General features: G+C 37.9%; 1 protein-coding gene across 1 annotated transcript in view; it reads left to right on the top strand.

Annotated features, from left to right (window-relative positions):
- CYRIB (CYFIP related Rac1 interactor B) overlaps positions 1-17,628 on the top strand; it is a 74,164-nt gene extending 56,536 nt beyond the window's left edge. Inside the window, 10 exon segments of the mRNA XM_042809060.1 lie at positions 154-236; positions 7,189-7,310; positions 8,958-9,063; positions 9,658-9,794; positions 10,412-10,489; positions 10,584-10,700; positions 11,811-11,890; positions 13,461-13,587; positions 14,367-14,437; positions 16,831-17,628. Of these exon segments, the coding sequence (XP_042664994.1) occupies positions 154-236; positions 7,189-7,310; positions 8,958-9,063; positions 9,658-9,794; positions 10,412-10,489; positions 10,584-10,700; positions 11,811-11,890; positions 13,461-13,587; positions 14,367-14,437; positions 16,831-16,894 (985 nt within the window). The 3' untranslated portion in view covers positions 16,895-17,628.
- The last annotated feature ends 3,449 nt before the right edge of the window (positions 17,629-21,077 follow it).

The raw sequence follows: 21,077 nt of genomic DNA on the forward strand, positions 1-21,077 counted from the left end.
ACTGTATAGTGCACATCCACTACTTCCCACCAGAAGGTGATGGATCTGCAGTGTGCAAACCTGGATGGAAGCCCTGCTCCAGCTAACCCAGGCGTGTACTGAAAATAGGAAATGGTTATTGGAACTAAATTATTTTGCCATTTTTATTTTTAGGTTTGCTGGCATGGGTAATCTCATTAAGGTGCTAACCAGGGACATAGACCACAATGCAGCACATTTTTTCTTGGATTTTGAAAGTAAGTCTCTCAGCCCTTCACAGCTGGTGCATTTGAAATGGTATGAAGAGGGTTGCTTATACCTGCTGCAATGAAGGCTAGGGGACTCAGTTGCAAATCTGCAAATTGAAAAAGGGTTGCATGTGGTTTGTTTTTTTGCCTTTGTTTTTGTGTTTTTGTTGTGGTTTTTGTTGTTTGTTGTTTTTTTTTTTTCTCAGTAGGAGCCAAGCCACCATCATGCTACTGTGTAAATTTTCTTTTCTTGTGCTTAGTCATTTTGGGTCTCTGTGGTCAGTGATGTCCATCCATCTGCCTGCAAATCAAGTAATCATACGATGAAAAATTCTGTCAGTATGCCATGGTAATCTGTACTGAGCAGTTGTTGTCTGTAATCCTATCTTATATACCAGCAAGTATTAAATTATTCCTGTTTCTGGTTTATTCATTCATGGTGCAGTTAATGTATATTTTTACATCTAAAAGTCCGATGTAGAACTGTGTGATCTTCTCAAATCTTCTAGGCACCTTGTGCAAGAGAACTGGGGATTACCTGTGTTGGCATTTTCTGCACAATGAAATGATGCATCTTGATTCAGCTTTCTATAATGATCACCTCTCAAAATTATGGGAGCTGACAAAATTAAAACACTTTTCCTCTGTTGTCCCATCAGGTAAAATCCTGTAGTGTTACTACCATGTCAGTGCTGGCCAATGTGGTGTTAGCCCTCAGTATGGTACTCCTGCTCAGGACACTGGTGCTAAGGTGTACCAGGACAGAATTAGTCACAAGACCTCCAATTGGAGTTGTGCCCCTTTCTCAAAGGGGAGGCTGTGAAGATGTTGATGTACGTCACTTCTGACAGGAAAGCTGCATTGCATCTCTGGGATCACCAGCTGGACGGCCCCGAAGTGGGCTCTCCTCCCCCTGGCAAAGAGGGAGCCTGAAGGACGGGTCCATGCCTGATGGAACTCCTTGGTCTTCTTCCCCACCACTTCAATCAACTATATTTGGGCTGTTCCTTCTTATAAAGGAAAATTTTCTTTTCTCTCATTCTTGTCTTGGCAGGTACCTTAACATGGGGAACCTTCTTAAAGTTTTGACATGCACAGACCTTGAGCAGGGGCCAAATTTTTTCCTTGATTTTGAAAGTGAGAAGATGATTTTATATATCTATTACTCTTTGCCTGCAGTAGACTGCATTTGTCATGTACTAAATGTATGTTTTCACTTTGCCATCTTTCTAACAGCTTTGCATGTCTGAGCTATGAAAAGTTCAGTGAACTTCTGACAAAAGTAATAATCTCCTTTAAAATAACCCAAGTTTCTAAAAAGTAAAATCTTTGTTTCCAGGAATACTTTCAAACTGCATTTTGTGGCTGGAATCTGATATAGTTTCCTTTTTAAAACCAAAATTCTGTTTGGTTTTTAAGCAAAACTTTGAAAATAATTTTTAAAAGAACTTGAATTCTTTGAAGACATACTGAAATTGCAAGGAGATGTGTGTCTTAAAGAAGGACAAAATATGAAATCTAATTCCTTCTTTGTGCACTTCTAGTATGCCTCTAGATGCTGAATGCAGCGCATACTGGTTGGCTCACAACAGCTCTTCATAGCTCTCCAACATCGCAGTGGTAGAGGTGTGTTTGTGAACCTTGATTGATTTGGCATTGAAATTTGACAGTAAACCTCATCCCTCCTCAATTGGACGCTCAGCAAGTGTTATAGAGGTGAAATTGCTTTTGAAGATAAGAGAGGTAAACCTTTGATCAATGCCAAGAGTTCAGGAAGGTTCACATGCTGTTGGTATTTCTGCTTTTAGTTTTTGTTGCATGATATAATGTAGCCAAAGAATGGCAGGTAAGTGGTGTTGGCTGCTGCTGTGCATGTTTAATCACTTTATTTTGGGATGTGCTTTACCCCAGCTGTGCATCAACTAGCATAAAATAAGAAAAATAATGTTCAAAGTGTGTTTTAACTTGTAACACAATACATTGGAATACTATAACAAAAAATAAAATAAAATCAAAGCCCTACCATGAAATATTATGATACGGATAATACAAGATTCATTATCTTTTTTTTCTCCTAAATTATTTTTCAGTGAAATAGTGCCAATTGGTTTTATTATTTGCAAAATAAAAGAGAATGCTTGGAGAGATATGGTTATGCTTTAATATCGTTTGAAGTTGGAATGTTTCTAAACCCTCATCCTGTAGTGTTGATTTCATCATCTGTCTTTTCCTAACATTTGGTTTACTGAATGACAGTAGCCATACAAGTTAGCCATGAAAGGGAGATAATCAAGGGCTGTGTTCAAGAACTGGAAAACAAGACTTGTTTAAGAACATTTCAAGTTTCACGTATCTCCAAATAGATGTGAGGTAGTGAAGCAGGGAGAAATGGTGCAGGAGAATATTGGAGCACTGGAAATCCAGTTCAGTCTGCAAATACAAACTGTTTAATAGGATTATGCACTAGTTCAAGGTAGCTGAATACATGAGGCATAATTCTGGAATCATTTGTGATAACAATTGCTGCTAATTTTTTGAAAGTTTTTATCCATCACATTTTTTTAAATGCATGTTTTGAGCATGAACATGATTTGGCATGAGAGTAAGGAGGTTGCTGACATGAAATGTTTATACATGCAGTCAAATTAAGTGACTTACACTGTGGCTGAGTTGTTAGACTGTTCTTTATTCATTTTTAACTCTGTCCTATGTGTGTTTCTGCTGCTGTACTATGTACCCATACTTCTTTCTACTCTATTTCAGATAGCTTGCCTTGACAGAATCTTGACCTTGACACAGTCAAGATCTTTCTTCAAGACTTGGCACTTAATCTTGGGATACTTAAGATTATGTTTTTATGGGGAAGAGCAAGTAAGCTCTGTATTAAAAACAAAATTCCCAATGCTGTATTACCTGCCTGGCCCAATAATACACAGGCCTAGATGTTTTGTTTTTGAATCCAGGTATGTCCTTGGAATGAGCAGACCAGTTAAATGTTCCTTAGCACAATACCATAGCAACAGAATCTAATCTCTGAAAATCTTTATAGGAATACAGGTGCTGAATGTAGAAAGATTTAAAATTGGTTTCCAGGACTTTCAGATATTTAGCTTGGTGCTAGTTTGCAGTGATGTCAGTGACTGGCTATCAGAACACAGACAAAAAAATGATGTGATGGGCTGTGGGCTTTTCCCTGCATTAATGCAGGTTAAGCTCCTGCTTTCTTTGGTCATTCAATTCAGCTGTTTGAAACAAATAATTATTTTAAATATTCTACTCAAATCTTTGCAGTGCCACTTCAACAGCCAGGTACAACATGGGAAGCTTATATTGATGTCACTGCTGTCACAGTGCAATGCTTCTCAAACTTACTGGTGTGAATAGTAGCTAAGCTGCAGAGTACTTTTGCTTGCAGGTGGTGATCTCAAGCTAACAGTATGAAAAGTATTCTGCATTACCTCCAAAAATCTTGGCTAGGTTTCAGAGAAGCCACAAAGACAGTTTGTTCCTGAGTCTTTATGGTAGAGACACATAAATCATTTCATAGAATCACAGAATGGTTTGGGTTGGAAGGGACCTTTAAGATCATCCAGTTCCAATCCCTCTGCAGGGTCACCCCCCTCCACACCAGGTTGTTCTAGCAGGCTGGAATTTCTACCCTGTTGGTGAATCCCATCTGGTTTCTGGGATTAATGTGTTCTTCCCTGAGAAAAATACCAGTTTTATACCACACAGCAAACATTAATTGTCAACTCTTATTTTCTGTCCCTCCTTTATTCTGTAGGCCAACCAGGATGCTTTTAAGTAGTCACAAAATGTGTGTTTTTAGCATGCAACACGTTGTCATACTCTTACAGCGTTTAGTTCACATGGCAGCGTTGCTTAAGTCCAGTCTCTTGTCTTTAACATGTTACTGTGTGAGCATTATGAACTCTAAATGTATGTTGCATTCAGTGCAATGTTCTAATTAAATGTGAAATTTACTTCTCATTTGCTCAGAGGACATCAGTCTGCACTTATTATTGGATTAAAGATGGGAAAGCTGCCCTGAATAACCAGGGGTTAGCTCCCTTGGCAACGATGTCAAACCTCAAAACCGCTCAGCAAGCTGTGCTGTGCTTGCTCTATTTGCTCTTGTAATGGGAGTTTTTGCCAGGTAAAAGTAAAGCATTGTCGTGCAGTTGTGACATGAATTTACATTCTCTATAAGAGGAAAGGGGGAATCCCTGAAGTTACCACCTTCATGTTGCCATCTGGATGCCCAGCGTTGCTGGCTGTTCATTCTCAGTTATCAAGACAAGTTCCAGAAGCACGTCCATCATTCCTGGTCCGTGTCCTCCATAGTGAGGAAAACAAGTTTTACAGTCAGTGACTCAAAGTCCCCACAGCTTGAGTCCTCACGTACATACAAGTGTGTGCAAATGCTCCCTCCATCTATTGGAGTTTCCAGGGGCGCTGGAGAGGGCAGCCTGTCCCTTTTTATCTATAAATTTTCACAGTACAGTGTCTTACAAAGCCAATAGGCCAATTGTTCTGAGCCAGGCTGCACCACAGCTTGAAGCTTTTCCACACTGTATTTTTTTAAACCCATCTTAATCCATCTTAAGTTATTTTACATTCACTTCACAGTCCTATGGGCTTTACTTTTTATATTTGCACTGTTCTCTAACTAAAAATGTTGCTCTTCATTGCATGTTTTGGCAGTGAAGAATTACAGATGGGAGAGGAGCTTAGTTGGGACAAAACAAGATATAGTTTTGTCTGTTGAAAGTGTACCAAAATAAGATACATGCCAGAAGAAATAATCCAGTGTCTACTGGATTTTAAAATGTGGATCTAGGAGTTTGTTACTTATAAACAATAAAATATTTACCCCCCCCCCCCCCCAACAAATAAAGTCATTGGTTTAGGTTTCCTGAAACATTCTAGTGAAACAAGGTACAGTAATTGCCTTACACCCAAAGTGAAGCAGAGTTGTGGAGATAAAGGGGTTGCCGTACATAGCCAGCTACTCAGCAAAGACTTCATAATTTGTATTCAGAGGGTGGTTGTCATTTATTATAACTTGGAAGGTCACAGTATCACATCTGTTCTGCTTGTCTGCTGGTTTTGAAAAAAGGAAGAGCTCTTGTGAGCCCTTCTGCTGTGCAGCCCCTCATCCCCCAGTGCTGAAAAATGACTGTTCTTAGTAGGGAGGGTAAAGAAAAAATGTCATGAAAAATTAAAAAGGCAAGAGGGGTTCTCAGCGTGAGACAATCCAAGTGGCAAGTCTTGATTGCATTATTTAACAACACAATCTGGAATGCTACAGAGCTTCACATTGCAGTCTGTATTTCACTATAGCGTTTCATGTTTGTGCATGAACTGCTGCCAGTCAACTTGTGCTTACCTGTCTGCTATATTCCTTCATTTTTTTTTGTCTTCATTTCTTACAGCAGTCTTCAGCAGCTTTCAAAATTATAAATGTCACCTTTGTGATGATCCGAAAAGCACTGGCTACTTTTACTCGATGCCTAATCAATGTGGTGCTCTTGTAGATGCTTTTTTTTTTTTTTTAAAGGAGTGACCTGCTTAATTTTACCCATGATAATTCTTGGTGGTTCTCAAAATAGCACAGTTAAACTGTTGCAAAATCTGTGTGGGCATGTTTGCTAATAATGCCTACTCTGTCTATCTGATAAACCATAAAATTATGAAATATGATGCAAAAATTAAAACAAAATCCAGACAGGCAATGCATGTGAAACTTAATTTCTTCTAATGCAAACTCTGCTTTATAATGATTTTCTATTGTGTAACACTCATATTGGGATTTTTTCTTTTTTTTGACTTAATGTCTCTGACTTCCATCACCATTAGTGAGTGTTGTATGTATCGATCATAGAGAAATCACTTTCATTAGAGATTTTTTCTGGGCTTTTTACGACAAAATCTTGAGGCTGTATTGCCTGTAAGACAGCTTTTGTTTGTCCCTGTAGAAGGGTAGTAACAATAAATCCCTTGACTTTTGTTATTGAAAACCCTTGAGTTACAATATCCTGATATTTATTTAATATCATATTTTGCCCACTTAAATGGATGAATGTACTTTTTTTTTGTAAATAGCTGCACTAACAGCTTTGGTAATTAACCTTTTTTGTATTAGTCTAAGAGGACCTATCTTTAGAGCTTTCATCAGAATTTTAAAAGATAAAGTAAGGCAAAACAAGTCTGAGATACTTATACTGAAGTGGTTATGTTTAAACGTGAAAGCCTCTTGGTTTTCTGAAAACATGCTTCCTACTGAATGACATTTCTTTAAATGCATACCTATATAGAGCTTTCTGAAATAAAATCGAATATACTGCTGGTAAGACAATGTATCCTTAAAATTAAATGGAAAAAAAAAAAAAAAAAAAAAGGAAGAGAACGAGTTTACACTAGATCTTTACTCAACTGTGGTTTTGCAATTAGTGCAATAAAGAATGTGTTGTGAATTAATTATATAGAAGTAAAAGATACAGCAGCTCTTTTCCCTACCAATAACAAACAGGGGAGGCAGAAGAGAGGAAAAATAAGCTTATGCAGTAATCCTAGATAACCTTCAGGTGTTCATTTCCATTGTTAGTGTATGTGCAGTGAGTGTGCTAAGTCCCTTACTGTACACTGAGTTTGCAGTGCACCCTATGGTGAATATCAGTTATCATTACGCAGCACTCATAAAGGCATCCTGCCAGTGTTTCTTTTTTGAATCTAATAGTAAATCAGTCAGAGTAGACTCCAGGGGGATCTCTTGGGGTGCTAAAAGAAGGTAAAATATTACTAAAACAAATGCAATTTGCTCTCTTCTGGTGTTCCTAATACATAGCCATAATTAGTGAGTTGTATGAAGAATTTGTCCCCTAAGTGATGGTGTGCCTCTTGAATTCCATTATGTTGTTAAATATATATATATATATATTTAATATGTTCTACTGTTTAGATGCCCAACCTACAGAATCTGAAAAGGAAATTTATAATCAGGTGAATGTAGTGTTAAAGGATGCAGAAGGAATACTGGAAGACTTGCAGTCATATAGAGGAGCTGGCCATGAAATACGAGAGGTGAGCCAGAGCGTTACGATTGTGCACAGCCTGTGATTGTACACTGATCCTAACAGTACCACTGGAATTTAACTTTGCTTGCAGGAGCTGTCTTGGCAGAGCATGTTGCCTATTAAAATTGCTGTCTTGAAATTCTCCTTTGGAATGTTCCTTTTAACAGCAAAATGGATGTCACTTGTTTCAGCAGTATTAACGCACACGTGTAATAGCACACTTCTCAGAGGTTTTATGGACTTGTTGCAGTTGGTTTTCTTTATATTTCCACGTTAGCTTTTCCCAAGTTAGTAGTCATTTGACAAGCTCGTAGCATGACTTCAATGCAATGTTAAATAATGTCAACATCTTTTTCTGTGCTGAATGGAAAAGTCTGATGTGTGAGAATCCTAATGCGAAAGGCTTCTCAATACGTTCAAAGTGGCTTTTATTTACGGAAGGAGATGTTTGGATGGAAACGGTTTCTGAACAGCATGTCACTCCATTCTTACTTAACTTAAAGGAAAAGTAGAATAAATAGTCTTTCAGTTCCCTCTTCTTCTGGTTCAGATGGAAGAGTTGGGACTGCTTTGCTCCTAAAGTGCGGAGAATTCCCACTGTAGCGTTCTTTGAGAAACCTTACTAGACACGAGTCTCTGCTCGCTCCATGTAAATTGGAGAAACTCATAGCTATTCAGCTCATAAGTACCATGTGTTTTTATTCAGTCTCTCTGAAGTGGTAAGTTAGGTTTCATAATGGTAATTGTGTCACACACAGCCCTGGGAGGGGAGATAGCTTATTTCTTTCTTTAAAGAAAGAGCATGTTCAAGCGGAGGCTCTATGATCTGGCAGTAATGTGTGTCACAGCACCAAGGCCTGAAGTTCCTGTGCAGAAAGAGACTTGCGGCTGAGAGGAGGTAGACAAAGCAGAAGGAAGCTTTCTAAGGGCCAGAAAGAAGTGTGCTAAAACCTGTAGCCCAGAGCTGACTGAAATGGATTTTGGAGTCAAGGACTTGACTGAAGAAGGGAGCTAGGGAGTTACAAACTTTTTTATTTCTGTTTTCTTGATAAATTTCAGTTGCAGAAAAGTCCTGTTTCTGTCTTAAAAACTTGAAGAGATGGAATTCGAAGTGTTATCTGTCTTGAAAACTTACTGTAAAGATGAGGTCTACACATATATGCCTTAATGTTCTGACATATCTTTATGTTTCTGATTGTATCACAATGTCCCTACTGTAATATTTAGCCTGAATTTCATAGGGAATGTATTGTGGTTTGTTTTCTTCACCGTTTCTGAAATTTGTGATAGATAATATTAGAGAATTTGATCACTGAACTGCTTTGCTTGCAAGTGAAGTTGTTGATTTCAATTAACTACATCTGCTTATGTAAAGTTTCATAATCTGAGTAATTTTAACAGTTTATTTATACTTTCTCAAGGTGTTTTTTGTTTTGCTTTTCTATGCTGGATACTTACTTTCAACGCAAATGTTTAGCACTTTTTGGAACAGTCTTTGGTTAGTCTTTGGTTATCTCTTTACTAGAAAGTCCTCAGTATTTAGAAAACTAGATTACTTCTCTTAACAATCACCCTGCGTAGATTTTTTTTCAGTGAAGTCTCAGATACTCTTTATCTAAACATACTCTTTTCCTCTTTTTTTTCCTAATATAAGGCAATACAGCATCCCAATGATGAGAAACTGCAAGAGAAGGCATGGGGCGCAGTTGTTCCACTAGTAGGCAAACTAAAGAAATTCTATGAATTTTCTCAAAGACTAGGTAAGTTGAATGGTATGAACATACTTTTTGTCTTCATTAGGTTTGTACACTTGAAATACAGATCACATCCAGGTCAACCATTTGTTACAAGCTCTTATTGCAAGGTTCCTTCCATGCACTTTTTTTTGTATACCACCTTTTTCATGTGAAAGTAAACTTACTTCAGTGGATGCCTGAGAGAAGAGAGGATAGGAGTATACTTGACATCTCCTGTCCCTGTAGTTAGCCTGGGAGGGCACTAAGATATTGAGTGTGAGTTTATCTTAAAAACAGACAAATAAAACATGATTTCTGGTGATAGGTATCAATCTTGAATTTTGGTTTACCTTCTTGAAGATAACTTGCACGTTGCTGACAAAGCTGGAATAAAGCTTTTTGAAAAACATTTCATCACTGTCATTAGTGCTGATTGGGCATAGTTGCCATAGTGGTTTGTAAGTAAATATGATAAAATTGGCACATAGAAGCCATTCCCGAAGTCTAACATTAATTGCCGTGTGTTTTGGAAGATTGATATTTGAAGTCTAGTGTGTAGAGCATCGGGCACAAGAAGCAGGTGCAGTTGTATAATGTGAAACATTCTCCTCTTTTAAGAGGCAGGATTGAGAGGTCTGTTGGGAGCCCTGACAAGCACTCCATATTCACCAACACAACACCTGGAGCGAGAGCAGGCTCTTGCTAAACAGTTCGCAGAAATTCTTCACTTTACCCTCCGATTTGATGAGCTCAAGGTAAGAACTTGGTGTAATTTTATAAGTAGGTTAGAAAAGGAAAACAACTCTGTGAAGTTTGGATCACATTCTGTTCTAGAACAGAGCATTTAGGAAATATTCAAATGTCTGCTATGGATGGCTTGTTCACATGAACTACAGTTAGATAAAACTGGAATACAGAAGAAATGTTATCTTTAGACACTTGTTACATTTGCGTTCATCTTAGTTGTGTTTCTTCAGCTGAATTTGGTACATCTTTTGAGATGGTGCTGTTGTTACTGTTAATAGCTGGGCACGTACTTTCTTACTGATGTGAAAAGAACTTAGCTCGTAATACGTAATACCAATGTATTGATCTGATCCTTGGAATCAAATGTACAAAAACATCTTTTTCAACCTATTAATTTCAAATTCCTATTACAAAACCTCCTCCTTTTCTTGTTAGATCTTGTTCTGAAAAATCTGATATTTAATAAGATAGATTTCTTCTGTGTATCTCTATTTACAGTGTCACAAGTCTTTTATTTCAGGAATTTAAGTATTTTCTTTTTCTTGGTACTAAATTTTATGAAATCTTGTCTTTATATTTTTCTTGAGAAGTTTGTCTTAACTCTTTTCCTTCCATATCTGAATAGATGACAAATCCTGCTATACAGAATGACTTCAGCTACTACAGAAGAACTCTGAGCCGTATGAGGATTAATAATGTCCCAGTAGGTAACCTTTAGATGGTACGAAATGTCACCTTGTGCTACTACCTAGTTTTCCATATAAAGAAAAACTGAATTCTTCTTTCCTGCTTTCTAGGCAGAAGGAGAAAATGAAGTAAATAACGAGTTGGCAAACAGAATGTCTTTATTTTATGCTGAAGCAACGCCAATGTTGAAAACCTTAAGTGATGCTACAACAAAATTTGTGTCAGAGGTAAGAGTATACATTTATGGGTTGGATAGCATACGTAACATTTCCAGGGCCAGACATTGTTTTGAAAACAGAACTATCGGGCTTATTCTTGTATACAGAAATCCAACTTGTTTTTTTGGAACCTCAAGAAACAGGATGTGCCCTTCTTAGAAGCTGTAGAGGTGAACAGTGTCAGCTAGCCACCTTGTGGATGCATTGCAAAAAATAAGCAGGAAGTAATACAACACTGACAGTGAAAGATTTCCTCTAGTAATACCTAGAATACCATGCTGCCCTGCTTTTTTTTGGTACTTGAATCAGAAACTTCATAAAATTTCAGGGGAAACAGTTTGAGTTTGTGCTAAAAATAGGGAATTGCAGTGCGTCTTCCTTTTCTCCTTCTGGAGGCACTTGTCTTTTGCTGTTTAAAATCAACTAAGGTTAATGAGAGAATGGATCCTGAAAAGTATTCCAATGTTGTAAAGCATTCCTGTTTCACTGTATCTAAATATCAATGATACTTTAATTGTAGTGATTGTGTTCTGATGGACACTTGATAATTACGTTTTGTCTCAAATAGAATACACCATTTTTAATTTAAAAAACAGTACGTGTGTTAGAATACTAGTACAAAGTCTTATTTCTATTTCAATAAATTCTTTATTCATTCTTCTTTACACTTGAAATGCCTTGAAAAGTTACCTGTCGTGTTAAATGTTTGAGATTGAGATATTCTTCTGAAACAGTAAGTCTTCAACGAAGAGAAAGACATGCATCTGCTGCACATATTTGGCTACAGAAGACTGTCCTTAGAGAACAGATTAGATTTTTTTCGTTTAGAACTTCCTAAGCATCAATAGTCTCACTGGTGCATTTCTGCAAGCAAAACAGATATGGTAGGCTTCAATTTTGTAGACTTTAATCTTTAGGTTGCCAGCTTTCAATGTAATGTTTAAAACCCAGAACAACAAAAGCAAAAGTACAAAACAGAACTGTGCAAAAGAACTTAATATTACCATAGTTGTACTGAAGTTTTTTAATCCTCCATATTGCCATGCCAACAGATCAGTGACTTATGTTTTATATGATAATCTTTTACAACAATTGAAAACTGTTTATCTTCTTTTGCAGAATAAAAATTTACCAATAGAGAATACTACAGATTGTTTAAGCACCATGGCCAGTGTGTGTAGGGTCATGCTGGAAACCCCGTGAGTATTAATAGTACTAATATTGTGTATTAATCATATCCATGTTTTTAGATGTGACTTGTGATTCATAATGAGGAAAACTATTTGAATAACTAGGAATTTTGGTGTTATCTTTTTACCAACTTAGTTGTTAATCTTGACATGAAACTAACTTGTTTTATTTTGCTGGCCACACAAATCATATGGTCTACTTTTCTGAACAAATTAATATTTTAAAATAGAACAGCTATGAAAGCTAGACAACCTCTTGGTGGTACTTATAAATGGTTTTCTCATATATAATTCAGGAAAATACACCATTTGAGCATGATTGCCTAGGGCCTCCTAGAAGAGAGGTTATCAGCAACTGTGCTTAATGGTGTCTCCTTGCAAGTTGGCTTGGCTGAAGGCTGTAACAAAGTTACAGTGCCCTTGCCTGGGGATGAGATGAATTTACTCATAAGGACAGTCTATAGTCTAGTCCAAATTTGGGAGGCTTTGGGAGTATAAACAAAGTCAAAATGAGCTTTGTATTTTTTCTGTGATGGAAATCATTTCCCAGTAGTAAAACTGTTCAGACAAGAGGCACACTGTCAAATTAAAAGAAGATCAGATCAAATACCTCAGTATATATGTTTTGAAATACATTAACATCTCCCTGTGTTTATACCATTACTCTGTTTTGTAATGGTCATCTCACTCAAGAAAGTAGTGTACCATTGGGCTTTCATTTCCGTCCTGTCCCCACATCAGAAGTTTGAGTTGCTTGCATTTTAGGGAGTATAGAGGGAGAAAGGATAAGGCATGCTGAAAGGAAAGTTGGTGTGTTTTGTTTAAGTTTTTTTTGCGGGAGGGAGAAGCTTGAAACATAGCAACAGGGAGCTATTTTAGATTTGAGAATCTGTAACTTCCAGCTATTGCTTTCTAAGCAGTGGATTTGCTTTTGTGATCAGATTGCTGAAAGGAAAAAGGAAAACTCTCAGAACTGTTCTTTCTCTGAGGATTTATGGCAGGATTTTATAGACTATTCCTGCTCTAGAAGGAACTCAAAAGGATCATTGAGCCCAGCCTCTGGTTCCGCAAGGACCACCCAAAATTTCAGACCTTATGTCTGAGAGTGTTGTCCAAACTCTCCTTCACCTCTGGATGCTTGGGGATGAGACCACTGCCATGGGCAGCCTCTTCCGTGCCTGACCACCCTCTGGTGAAGAACCTCTTCCTGACACCCAGCCAGACCCACCCCTAGTGCAGATCCAGGCCATTTCTTTGGGTCCTGTTGCTCCATTCCCCTTGTGGGAGAGCTGTAGGGCACCAAAACCTCCCTTCAGTCTCCTCTGGGCTGAACATACCATAAGACTTCAGCTACTCATGTGTTTTGCCCTGTAAAACCTTCCCCATCTTTGCAGCCTTTTTTTGGACACTAATAGTTTTAGTCCTTCTTATGTTGTACCCAAAACTGCAGTCAGTACTCAAGATGAGGATGCACCAGAGCAAAGCAGAGTGCATAGTTTTTCTCTTTAAACTTATCTTGGGCATTATTAGGGATTACCTTTATTTTGTTTGAATAATTTTCCCTGTTTTTCAATTACAGTGAATATAGAAGCAGGTTTACAAATGAGGAAACAGTATCATTCTGTCTGAGAGTAATGGTGGGTGTCATCATACTCTATGACCACGTGCATCCGGTGGGCGCTTTTGCCAAAACTTCTAAAATTGATGTAAGTTTTTTGTTACTGAGTAATCTTTTGAGTATTTAAACTGTTTTGTAGGGGTTTTTTTCTTCTGTGTGGATTTTAATAGTAGCAGATGTGCCTTTTGGTTTGATAGAGAAAAGGTAGTGTTAACTGGGAACAAAACAAGTGCGTAAGCAGTGAGAAATCTAAAACATAGTGGTTTAGATACATAGTGGTTACTGTCAAGCCATTAAAAATCTGATGGAGTTTGGGTGGTGACTTGTAATACTTGTGAACAGTCATTTGTGTTGAAAGGTACAAATCAAAACTACTGAGAACAACGGTGGCATCTGACTTGTTCCTCACTCCTGTGAAATGCTTCATTCTTTGCTAGTCTTCAGCTCTAACTTGGTTTGTTTGGTAGCAGTCTGTGAAATGCATGCTGTTAATATATGCTGCTTAGTGGTTATTTGTTATGGAGTATTATCCAGTTGTCACATTGTCATTATTTCACTAGCTGAATTGAATTGTTCTCCGTAATCAATTGTAGGCAAAGATTGTGCTTACAATTACTTATTCTTAATATTGATACATTAGAGTTTCACATCAATTTTGTGTTGTCTAAAGATAAGCAGATTTTGAATGATCTGAGTTATTCAGTTATAAGAAAACATAATACTGAAAGCTTAATTCCTTTCCAGTATCAAGCAAGTGCACTCTTGCAGTTTTTAAGTAATTTTCTCACCGTGGCAAATAATATAGAACACTTCTGTAAGCTTACAAAGTATTTGTGTGGAAAAAAATCATCTTTTTTTGACTCCTAGATGAAAGGATGCATCAAAGTTCTTAAAGACCAGCCTCCTAACAGTGTAGAAGGCCTTCTAAATGCTCTCAGGTAATCTTTTTTTCTTTATTTGAAATCTTTGTAAATTTCCAGAAATTATCCAGGGTCTTCCTTTCAGCAGTGAAGTGTTTAGTGCTGGAGGTAAAAGGCGAATGTGTTTATTGCAGGCTTCTTTCCCATTGTGTTTGGACACATGGACACATGAAGAAGCTGCTGTGTTTTTGAGGCTATATTGTAAATTTGCTCTAAGATAGCTTTTTACATGCATCAGCTGCACACAGGGTAAGAGTGGGTGAAAAGGTGTGTGTGACAGAGCAGCAGTTGTACCTGAAGGCAAAACTGTTGACTAATAAGATAGTATTGCCATATCCTTGGCTGTGTGGTTTGATAATGTTAATGATTTTATGTATTATTAGCAGAGTCTGAGAGTAATTTAACGCAATTTTCATGTTTCACAGGTAGCTTCAGACATACAGGGTAGATAGAGGAGCAGTTTCTACTTGCATACGAGAAGCTGTTGCAAAGTATTTATGAAGAGGTACTTGCAGCGCGAGTATCAGTGCATTTGCTGTAGAATATACAAGACAAGTGTTAATGCATAAATTAGAGAGATGAAAAAGAGCAAGTAACTCACTATAGAAGTCTAAAAACTGCTTATTGGTCATACAGTTACATCTCTTCATGTTCTTCATGTTAATGTCAAGCATCAGAGGATTTGCAAGATAAAATGAAACATAATAGATAAGCGGAAGCCTCTCTTTTGTGCTTATGTGCTTTTTGTACCTTATTTATTAGTACAAGTTAACTATAATTCTGTATGGCTATTTGTGCATTTGAAATGTGGAAGCTTTAGTTAATGTTGCTCATTTGGCTTTTTCTTATCAGTAGTGAAACTGCTTTAATTTTCTTTTTCTTCATGTCCAGCTGTAGTAAGAAGGGAAATAATATAGTATTATAGGTGGTTTAATTGGGCAAGTTTTTTTCCAGATTATTAGCCAAAGAGAGCAAAAAAATCTGTTGGAAAGTTTTGAGTGTTTCCATGCCTACGTGGTTTGGTTACTCATTTCTGAAACCTCTTGTGATATTAATCACTCTTTGTGATGGTAATCAGTAGAAGAAGACAAGTTTCTAAAGAGAAAACACAATATTTATTTTCTGCCCAGCAAAGTACACAAAACGTTGTTCAGGTCCTCACTCCATTGTGTTCAGTTCTGTGAACTTGAGCTGTGCTGTCATGCTGACATTTTGCCACGCTAACCCATTTCATGCATACATAGATACTTCAACAATTCAGGTTTTTCATGTATGTGACGATTCACTGCGGTAAGATATTGAAATCCTTTTTTAAAATCACATTTGGAATTGTTGACTAGTGATGCTGAGCTGCTGTGTGCCTGCGTGGTGGAAGGGGGTTCAAGATGATGTCATGAGAAATTAAGTCAGTCTGACTCTTTGATTTTTGGAGGATTTGGGTTGGAAGTTTTCTTTTCTGAGAGGTAAATCATGGCTCTTAAAAGCAGATGGAAGGTAGTATGGATTTTGGAAAGCTGTCAGCTGTTTGGAATTAAATTCTTATAAGTATTTAAATCGTGTTCAGATTTTTCACATGGGCAAAATACCAAGTGTAATAACTTCTCTAGATTTTAGAAAAGCTTGGAGCTCTTGTGGGAATTATATATTCCCAAAATGTCCTGAAATCTATATTGATACTGATTTTCAAAACTAAGCCATTGTATATTCTGCTAGTGAACATGTAAAATATTAGTGCAGTTACAGATCACAGTCAAAGTGCTAATTTTAACCCGTTAAATATTTGAATTACAGAATAAGATTTTCTAATAAGATCAGGGAAAGGAATTGTGCACGGATTGCAATATGGAGTGTACACAGTACTTTAAAATAAGATCTGACAAAGTTTTTTGTGATGATAAAAAAAAAAAATACCCTAGAGAATTTTGAGGGAAAAGAAAGGAGAAAACACTTGTATCTGTACCTTTTAAAGATGTCATTAGCACAGCTAAGTAAACAGGGAATTAAGCCATTGCCTCTGAGGGATCTTTAAGCAGTTAGTTATTGGAAGTTGGGAAGAAAGATTTCAGAGGCATTGTTTTAGTTGGAGGTGTTGCCCATGAACTCAATCTCAGTGCTCACAGCTGGCTTTCACAACTGCACATGACTTTGCTGTGAAGTGGCATATGAGAATGAGCCACCATCCACCTGAGGCTTTTTTATTTCTTCTTGGTGTAAGGCTGCTGGAGTATAGATCTGATAACAGAAGCACTTCCAGAAGAGAAAATCTATTCTTGGCAACAGGAATAGGTGTAGATCAGTGACTGTAGGGGTTTCCATAGCATAAACTCAGTTTGTTCAGTTATGCCTCAGCCTGTCTGTACCGAAACAAAATAGTTTGTGTTTTTCTAAACTTGATTTTTATTTCTGCTTAGGTACACAACAAAGCATTTGAATGATGAGACTACCTCCAAGCAAATTAAATCCATGTTGCAATAACAATTACCTGGAACTCGCACCTGCTGTAGACAGACAGTATTCTGCAATGACTGAGATGCACAGATTTTTTTTTAGTGATTGCAACTACTATCTCATTCATTCTTGCTTTGTATTTTTTTTTCTCTCTTCCTGTTTTCCTTTTTTTTTTTTTTTAAATCACTTTCTTGTTCTTAAGTAAGCTCAGACTTCTTTTCTGTGCCAAATCAAAAATTACAATTCTGGAAAGTTTCTACATTTCAGAATAGCCATCCTAAGTGGCAGCTAATTATGCGTTGTATTTGGATTTCTCTGTACTGGGGAAAGATTTGTGACTTGAACTAAATATTTTTAAACTTGTGGTTTTTTCTTTTTTTGAAAAACTAATATTTAATATTGCTTCTTCTGCATGGCAAGACTGCCTACTTCTGCTATTTAAAAATCCCTTGATGACTTCATTTTCTATTGCAGCTTATTTTCATGTTGAACCATGAGGAAACTAAAAGCAGATTTGTTTAAATTAACTGTGTTTGTACAAAATGGTACCCAACACAAAGGTTTTTTTAAATGAGTAAAAACAGTTTTGTTTAAAAGTTACGTTTGCATTTTGACTCATTTTTGTAAGGATGTATGTTGTATGTTTAACCTTTAATAACTAACGTTAAACTGTGGTGTGTGCGTAGCAAAATTACGTATGCATGTTCATGTCAAATGATTGGCTGTGGATAAGATAATAAAATCAGCTTTCATTTTTCTAAGTGTGGTTTGATTTGCCAGTATTTTGAGTGAGATGTCTTCGTGCTCTTTGGATTTTTACAAAAAATAAATTTATAGATTTTATATAGTGAAAACATTGCTGTTTCATTACCAGTAACCACTAGAGTCTAGTGCACTGATCTTAAACCTAGCACATTTCAGGGCTCTTACTTTCTTTCCTGTTGATTCCTTGTCACCAGGTTTTGAGAGGGGAAGAATACTGTCCAATCCACGTAGGTCCCGGTGGTCATTGCTGAAGAAACTGCATTTTGACTGCCCATACTGGCTTGCGTAGCCATCAGAATAATGTTCCAGATCAGGCTACCAGTCTGGCTATTTCCATACCTGTGGTGGGGAGATTAGTTTCTCTTTCAGTGTATACTAGTATAAACTTTTACAAATCTGTAGATATTGGAACAGTGTGTGAATTCTGAGTTGTCTGAACATACTAAATGATGTTGCCTTGGTGCTAGTCCAGTCTTTTTCCAAAATAAGTGTTAAGGCTTGGTGAAGAAAATCAAGCTGGAATGGGAAAACGAGAAATGAAAACTGCTGGAGAGAATTCTTCTGAAAGATGGCATAGTTTTGCATCAGTGGGCATTAATGCACCTTGTCTGTTTTGTGGTTATGCTAAAAACAAATTGTCAGCATTCTGGAAAGGAGTCTTAAAACCTGCAGGCAAACAAGAACACTCTCAGCTTTATTTGCTGGACAAATGATGTAAATTTCCTGGCCTGCTTGCTCCAACTTTAACATACCAGTATGACCATGCTGAATGCCTTGTGGTTACACTTCTGCACCATCAGGAAAGATTTTCCTTTTATTTTTTTTTCATTTTTTTTAATGTAAAGGATTCTTTCTAGAAGTCCCGCCTAAAGAGAAAGCAAACCATGTGCTGTGTTACACACAGGAATAAAATTCTCTTGCTTAGACCTGGTACTACTCTCTAATCCTTCTGGCAGTGTCATAGTTGGAACTGTCTGAGATAGGACAGAACTTGGTTTGATTTCTTTTGAATTATATATTTCCCAGAATTGCATGAATGTTGAACTCTGCATGCAACTATCCATTGTGTGTATCTGAGAGGGTAACTGGCCTCCTGAGTTCATTGCTGATGGGGGGAAAAAGATGTTTCTTCTCAACCTCATTATGGAAAAAAAATTAATAATTGCAGGAACAGCAGTTGTTGTGTCCTGTTCTTAAAGCTTTTTGGAGAAAATGTATTTTCCAAAGCTTAAGTTTTAAGTATAAGTTGGGTATTTGACAGAAAATCCAGACTGGTTATTGAAGGACTAGCAACATAGATTTCCTTTTCTTTGTCTGCCTCGGTGACTATGGATGAAAACAATACAATTTCTTACACTGACTGTTTTGGACAGCTCTTCTTTTCTGCTGTCCTGCCAATATCTCTGCTTTTAGACATGGTTGTTCTTGTGGTCTGAGAATAATTGGAGCTTTCCTTTTTTTCCTCCAGTGTTTGCATTCTGCAGTTTCTCTGTGTACACAGCTGAGAAAGGAGATTACAGCTGGCATGCCTTCTGTTTGGCCGGTCTGCAACTCAGCGAGCTTCTCCCCTTGTGAGCCTTCCAAGAGAAGAAGATTAGGCCTTTGCTGCGTGAGGTATCAGCTGCTCACGTTTCTGGGCTAGCACTGCTGGGTGTTTGATACTTGAGCATAGTTGCATGTTCCTTGCAAAAGCACTCTTTCATCTTCTCCCATGTTTTAATTTTTCGTAGCCTGGAGACTGAGAGCACTAGGATGGCTGGCACGAGGTGCCTTCGATAAATGCTTTGCTCTACTTAGCTGTTTTCCTCTGATACAGGCTGGTGCAGCTGCCTGGGAGCTGCTCTGGGTGGACCCTTTCCTTATGTTCTTTCTTTGAGTACCTTAAAGAATTATTGCTATGTTCTCTCACATGTAAATTTACAGCCTGAGTGCCTTCTCTGATTTTGCAATTAGTACAAATTTCAAAAGTGTGTGTTGAAACAACTCTGATCTGAAACAGCTTCTAATATCAAAGTAGAGTTACCCTGCATTATTGTTGCAGGACTGTTTGCTGTGGCCTTTATCTTGGTCTTTTTTACTGTCCCCAAACTTCTTCCATACCTTTTCCCATTTTCCTGATGTGCTGCCCAGTCTAATGTCTGTTTGCTGATCAACAGCAGTGGCTCTCCATGTGGGTTTAGCAAAGCAAGAAATAAAGCAATGGCAGCATATATGCTGGCATATAATGCAAACATAATGTGGTATGCTAACAGGTGACTTCGTAGTGAATTGCTGTCACATGGGGTGTTTGAAACTGGGTGATGGCATCCTGCTTGGTGCTGTGGATCTGGGAAATGTCTTTTTTTCCTCCTGCTTCACTGCTAATAGTGTTCTGGAGGTTGGTTTTGTTGTTCTTGTAAAACAAAGGAGCCCAGTCAGGCTTATCACATCCATGGAAACTAAAACATAAGAAACGATGTACTCAGTGAACAAATCTAGCCAGGTAAAATCTGATCCTTTGTGTTATTTGAGTCTGAATAGTGAAATGTTCTGGTCTCCTTTGGTGGCAGCTGCACAAGGAAACTTGGAAAGTCAGATGATCACCTGCTTCGTATGGTGCAGTTTCCTGAACATAGGACAGGCAGCAGGCTAAAGTTTTCAGAGGGCTGCAGTTATTTCAGTGGCAGTACTCAAGTGTGTGGTAGCCTGGTAGCAAGGCACGGGGACTTGTTAGATGTTGGTGTCATTCAAAAACTGGCTGAGGGTGCACTCGATTCCACTGTCCATTTCACTGATGAAGATATTAAAGGGCATTGGTCCAGTCCCAGTACAGACCACTGACCACTTGTGACCGATCTCCATCTGGACATTGAGCTACTGACCAGTACTCTCTGGATAGGATCTTGCAACCAGTTCCTTGTTCATCTTACAGTCCACCTATCAAATCCTTTATCTTTCCAATTGGGAGAGAAGCTTATTGTGGAGGACCATGTCTAAAGCCTCACTGAAGTCCAGATAAATGACATCAGTGGGTCTTTGCTTGTCTACTGATGTGTTTGTGCCATTGTAGAATGCCATAAGGTTGGTCGGGCACGACTTGCCCGTGGCAAAACCATGCTTGGAATCCTATGTCACCTTCCTTTCTTCCATATACCTTAGCATAGTTTCCAGGAGGATCTCTTAGATGACTTTCCCTGGCACAGTAGTGAGATCAGCAAGTTGAGGTGAGATTGGTAGTTCCCTGGGTCGTACTTTCTATCCTTCTTAATAATGGATGTGACTTGCTTTTTTTCAGTCACTGAGGGATTCACCTGACTGCCATGACTTCTCTGATATCATCAAGAGTGGCTTGGCAACTACTTCAACCTGTTCCCTCAGGACTCTGGGATAGATTTACGGATGCTCAAGTTCCTCAGGTGATCACAAACCTGATGTTTGCGTACAGTAAGAGGGACATTGGTCCCTC

Source organism: Centrocercus urophasianus, unplaced genomic scaffold (assembly GCF_019232065.1).
Source record: "Centrocercus urophasianus isolate 14NV4802_14NV808 unplaced genomic scaffold, USGS_Curo_1.0 seq_11, whole genome shotgun sequence".
NCBI lineage: Eukaryota > Metazoa > Chordata > Aves > Galliformes > Phasianidae > Centrocercus > Centrocercus urophasianus.